The sequence below is a fragment of the Strix aluco genome, chromosome 2 (assembly GCF_031877795.1).
Source record: "Strix aluco isolate bStrAlu1 chromosome 2, bStrAlu1.hap1, whole genome shotgun sequence".
Classification (NCBI taxonomy): Eukaryota; Metazoa; Chordata; class Aves; order Strigiformes; family Strigidae; genus Strix; species Strix aluco.
In genome coordinates, this window is record NC_133932.1 from 134,035,913 (window position 1) to 134,041,912 (window position 6,000).

The 6,000-nt window shown below is 44.5% G+C and overlaps 1 protein-coding gene across 2 annotated transcripts in view; it reads left to right on the forward strand.

Moving 5' to 3' along the window:
• Positions 1 to 5,559, forward strand: part of INTS4 (integrator complex subunit 4) — a 37,506-nt gene extending 31,947 nt beyond the window's left edge. For both annotated transcript variants that reach the window (XM_074816428.1, XM_074816429.1), the window contains exons 20-23: positions 550 to 709; positions 1,018 to 1,161; positions 1,866 to 1,986; positions 5,171 to 5,559. In XM_074816428.1, coding sequence (XP_074672529.1) covers positions 550 to 709; positions 1,018 to 1,161; positions 1,866 to 1,986; positions 5,171 to 5,364 — 619 coding nt within the window. In that variant the 3' untranslated portion in view covers positions 5,365 to 5,559. The remainder of the gene's footprint in view (positions 1 to 549; positions 710 to 1,017; positions 1,162 to 1,865; positions 1,987 to 5,170) is intronic.
• The last annotated feature ends 441 nt before the right edge of the window (positions 5,560 to 6,000 follow it).

Sequence of the window (6,000 nt, forward strand, 5' to 3'; positions counted from 1 at the left end):
AGGCATGTGCATGTCTTCCCTGAGAAGTACCAATTTCAGAAGTTTGCAGGGCAACTATAGCAGGAATGGCTCTTTCATCCAGCCGTGTGTGTTTGTTGAGACATCGAGACTGAATGCAGAGTACTGGAATTGCCTGTAGTCTCATTTAATTAGCATTCTAGTTATATAGCATTACAGCTGCACGTGACTGGACAAATCCCTACAATATCTGCTTCTCATTAATGTGGTGTTGATGGGCAGCTCAACATTTCTAGCTTCTTTTTTGTGAATGTAGACTCCTTTGCCTGCTGTGCTCTGTATTGATGAAGGACCCAAGAGGTGAGTCCTGCATAGCCCTTGATGTTGTCAGTTTGAGCACAAAGTATAGACCCAACATAACTAGCCAAAATCATCTTTATTTTATGTATGAGACGTGCATTGGAAGAGGAATCTATGTATCTAATTCTGTCATTATAACTAAATATAAGGATTAAGTAACTTGGCTGAAAATAACAATACTGTTGCAAATGTTGAAAAAAGTCTTTGATTTTTAACTTATTCTTAACACAGATGTTTCATCTCTGAGCTCCCACATATGCAAGGCAGTTTTGTAGATAAATTGCTGGACCTAATGCCCAGACTTGTGACATCCAAGCCTTCGGAAGTGGTCAAGATTCTTCAGACAACACTGCGACAAAGTACCTTCCTCCACCTTCCTCTTCCAGAGCAGGTCAGTTTAACACAGAGAATTAAATTCAATATCCTTGCAGACTGTCTCAGCATTTGACTAGTTCCTAATATAGTTTTAGGATTCAGGTGTTTGGTCAGTCCCAAGTGTTATTTCTTCAAAGGCTCTCTTCTTACCTAGCGTCCTCAGGACAACTGCCGAAAATACAGAGGACTTGATAATTTCTGGCAGTATCTAAAAGAATCCAAAGTTCATGCAGAGTTTCTTCATTAAGAACAGTAACAATTGTCTTTTTTTCTTTCCTCCTCCTCCCCCCACCTTATTTTTGCCAACTGCTTTGCCCCTAATAGCTCCATAGAGCTACTGCAAATATCATTGAGCCTACTGGTGAATCTGATAATCCTCTGAGGTTTACGTCGGGGTTGGTAGTGGCACTGGATGTTGATGCAACTCTGGAACATGTGCAGGATCCCCAAGGAACTGTTAAAGTCCAGGTAAGCAGTGGCTTACAAGATTGTGTCTTAGGGGAGTTCGCTTAAGGATGTCAATCCTTCAAAATTGCAAATAATTGTACATTTTATTAGTAACAATGTTGGATTTCTGTGTTTTAGCCACGCGTTCAGAATCTGGCTTGTATGTAGTGTGCTGAGTTGATTTGTGTAAGCTCCTGACAGTTTGCTTTGAGCACGTTGCTGCCGTTCTGTGCTCCACACAGTGCTTTCACGTGCACTGGGCACGTTACGGACATAAGCACAAATAAATGCTGGTGAACTTCCAGCTTGTGTAGTGGGAGAAGGAGGAGCAGAAGAAGCTGTTTGAACAGTTCAGAAATATGCAGGCTCTCGGCTCTCTGTATTTACAACTTAACTTTCTTCCTGCTGCTGAATCACTAGTTTCAAATGCAGCTGAAGGGGTAGGTGTGGTACGATGCCATGTAAAATATGCAAATTCACTGCATAACAAAGAAATGAAAACCTCTGTTTACAGTGCAGAGGAAGAAGCTGATGTCATTGTACGTTTTCCCCTCTGAATGGCCAGCGTGTGGCCATTAAATCTAGGGCAGCTGGACTGGCTCCAAGATAAAGCACATCTTCCTGCCTTCAAACTCAAACAGAAAACACTGCAATAATGCACACTGTGTGAATCTCCAGTTGTCATTCAGTTGTTTCCTTTTTTTTTTCTTTTTCTTCTCCTGTAGGTATTGTATCCAGATGGACAAGCACAAATTATCCATCCTAAACCAGCTGACTTTCGAAATCCTGGTCCTGGCAGGCACAGACTGATAACTCAGGTTTACCTCTCACACACGGCCTGGACAGGTACCATTACTGATACAAGTTCATGTATTGTGTGGCTGTACTTTTCTAAGGGAGGAGGGTGTCTTGCTTGATCCGAGTCTCACAGAATCCCAGAATCACCTGGCTTGGAAAAGCCCTTGAAGATCCTCCAGTCCAACCATTAACTGTTCACACTGACCTTTCTCAACTCCACCAGCTCCCTCAGCGCTGGGTCAACCTGACTCTTCAACCCCTCCAGGGATGGGGACTCCCCCCCTGCCCTGGGCAGCCCATTCCAACGCCCAACAATCCCTTCTGCAAAGAAATCCTTCCTAAGAGCCAGTCTGACCCTGCCCTGGCGCAGCTTGAGGCCATTCCCTCTTGTCCTGGCACTTGTTCCTTGGCTCAAGAGACTCATCCCCCCTCTCTGCACCCTCCTTTCAGGGAGTTGGAGAGGGCCATGAGGTCTCCCCTCAGCCCCCTCTTCTCCAGACTAAACCCCCCCAGTTCCCTCAGCCGCTCCCCATCACACCTGTGCTCCAGACCCTTCACCAGCTCCGTTGCCCTTCTCTGGACACGCTCGAGTCATTCAATGGCCTTTTTGTAGTGAGGGGCCCAAAACTGAACCCAGGAATCGAGGGGCGGCCTCACCAGTACCGAGCACAGGGGTAAGATCCCTTCCCTGTCCCTGCTGGCCACGCTATTTCTGATACAAGCCAGGATGCCATTGGCCTTCTTGGCCACCTGGGCACACTGCTGGCTCCTGTTCATCCAGCTGTCAATCAACACCCCCAGGTCCCTCTCTGACTGGCAGCTCTCCAGCCACTCCTCCCCAAGCCTGTAGCGCTGCTGGGGTCTCCTGCACATAAGAGCTACGTGCCCACAGTCTTGGGGGCTTTGAGGATCTTGGAGTCTACAGCTGGTGTTGATGCTACCATGGCTGAGATTTCTGTTCTCGCAGCCTTTGAGCACTTACATCCCCCTGGCTGACAGGGCACTGCTGCTCCATAGGCACTAGAGGGGCTGCTGGCCTGGGAGGGAAGGCGCTTGCTACGCGCTGGGGGCTCTGCAGGCGGTCTTCCAGCACCGGGGGCCTTCGCATGGCAGCACGTAGTCAAGGTGAGGTCACCCACTGCTGTGCAGAGCAAGGTCAGTTGTAGGAGTCAGGCCTGCGTCCTTATTTAAAGGCAAGGAGTCATGGTAAACTGACTCCTTGTAATTCATTGCTTTAGATCTGACAAGTATTTGTGCAGGGCAGAGAACCATTGGAACTGTGTGTACCCAACAGTACAATTTCACTGCTGATTAAACTTTCACCCTTTTAATGCCCTAAAAAAAACCCCCCTTTAGCTCTGATGAAATGTGCGACTCCAACGTTCACGTTCAGTCTCAGCTGGCATTCACACTTCCCCGTGAACGTGCTTCAGTAATTGGCTGGTGGACTTCAAACAACAAAAGCAGAGGGTATTTGTTCGCAGTTCCCTTTGTCCTGTTCTCTTTTAATCCCTTCACATTTATTCAAATGTGGGCTTTTTTTCTGAGCAGTTTTTCTGAGCAGTTATTAATAGGATTTGGTGATCTTTTTTTAACCATCAGTTTTGTTCAGTGCCATGTTCTTTCACATACTTCTTCTTATATAGCATTTCCATGGTGTACTCGTTCATCCTGCTATCTTTGTTTTGTTTTGGAGAAGAATGTATTGTTTCTATGACTGGAAGTATCTGGGTTTAAAGGTTCATCCTGTACCAGAGGGAGCTGAATCAAGTCTGTATTTCTGCTTCTGCAGCGTTCACTGGAAGGGCATTTTAAGTATGGCCCTAAGGGACCCTTCTGGTGTCTCCCTAACAGTTATTTTAACTATTAAATTTGACATTGACACTTGAGCATATAAAATGTGGGGAGGACACCAAGCTGGGAGGGGCTCAGGGAACAGGCTCAGAATTCAAAATGGAGAGATTGCCTTCATTCAAGACACTGAAACTTACTGAAGGCTGGTAAAAAGTGTGTGCTTAGGAAGGAGAATGCCCAAATACAAAGCACAGATTCACTGAGGGGTGTATAGTGCGAGCGCTAGAGGGGACTGCAAGCTGCAAGTAAGAGTTGACAGTGTGGCAAAATGGTGAATCTCGGGGGGGTGTTAGCTGAACTGTGGTATAACTGTTGGAAAAAGGTTATTTCTTGTGTTCTGTCTGGCGCTGCTGATGCCTCAGCTGGAGTACCGCTGCAGTTCTGGGCGTTGCATCTTAAAATTATGTGGCTTTCAGTAGGGTTTATTTAGGTTTCAGTAATCTGGTCCTGTTGTGGGTTAACCCGCTGTACAGTAAAGCCCCACACACCACCCAGTGCTCACTCCCCGCCTCCCCAGCGGGATGGGGAAGAGAATCAGAAGAGTAAAAGTGAGAAAACTTGTGGGTGTTGCACTGTTCAGCAATAGCTAAAACATCCCTGTGTTATCAACACCGTTTTGGTCACAAATCCAAAATGTAGCACCATGCGAGCTACTAGGAAAGAAAATTCACTTTATCACAGCCAAAACCAGTACAAGTCCATATGGAAAACCTAGAGGAATCATGTTTTTCAGTCTAGAAAGGAAAATTTCAATGGGGCTACAGTCCAGCACGCTGCTCAGCATCACACTAGGTAGACTGAAAGCCCATTTTTGTTATGACCACTGGGAGAAGAACAAAGTGAAATCGCCTTGTGGACAATAGAGCCATGTCTGTCTAGCTGCTGAGATGGTAGAAGAGGGGCAAAGGCTGTCTTGCAGTGTGAAAACCTCCAACAGAAAAGAATCTTCAAGTAACCTCCTGTGAGTCTTAGCAGATATCATCTGGATTTACTTGATCCTGCCATAAAAACATAGATAGCAAGACCCACTAGTTCTGTGGTCTTTTACAATTTTATTATTATTTGGTTGGAATAACTTTTAACAGTTACTTTTGAAAGCTGCTGTTTTTCAGTTAGTTGTGAGATTCTTTTTTTAAGCTATGAGAAAGAGGGGAGGGATCTAAAATGGTGCTTAGTTCTGCCGTGCTGAATGTAACAACAAAGTTGTATTCTCCATCACCAGATTGGATTTTGGTCAGCCCAGAATGGCTCTGTACTTAACCCAGCATACGTGAGAAAATGTCACTCAGTGTTGGTTGTTCGTTGGGTGATGATGTTCCTGTTTTGGTTGTTCTGTGTTGTTTATTTGTTTTTGTTTTGTTTTTTTTTTTTTCTACAGAGCCATGTCAGATTGAAGTGCGGTTGCTGCTGGCTTATAATTCCAACAGGAGCAAGGCATCTGCTAAAATTCCTAAATCTACCTGGAGCGAGAGCTTGGAGGCTCTCCCGCAATCTGAGAATGGCATAGAGGGGACCATACCCTTCAGCAAACCTGTCAAAGTTTATATAATGCCCAAACCTGCCAGACGGTGAACTCTGTCACTAAAAGAAGTCTATTTATGGGCTTGTTGAGTTACATAAAAACAATATACAGTGTTCCAAGATAGCAAACCAAACCATTTTTATACTTGGGTTAAAAAAAGTCACCTGTAGAAATAAAGCTGCTGAAGAACAATTGGTCTCCTTGGTAAGAAGCTGATAGACCAATACAGGAGTTACTCAGCTAGTTAAGAGCAGTTTCAAGAAAATGCAGGTGTTTCTGTATTGAATCAACAAAATCAAGACAATTCTCAGTCAGCATTCCAGTAGTAATTTCATTGGGCCGTATCTTCAGTTTTTACTTATTAGAAGTTTCTCTTCAAGGCCTCTAGGTTTTCTGCGATGTATTTACTGTGTAAATGCTTAGGCACATAAATCAGTGTTCTTTTTACAGTACACTGAAATGAAGCTAAGGAGTTTGGGGGTTTTGTGTGGGGTTTTTTGGGGTTTTTTTTATGTCTAAAACTTGTATTTGTGCATTAGTACCTAAATTCTTAGTAAAAAAAACATAAAGTGCTCTTGTTCTTGTGTAGGAACTGCACCTCAAAGTGAAATTACCAACTGCTGTAGGCTAAATCCTGAGGGATTTTTACATCCTCTACAACTGTACTGAAGCTAGTACAGTTTTGG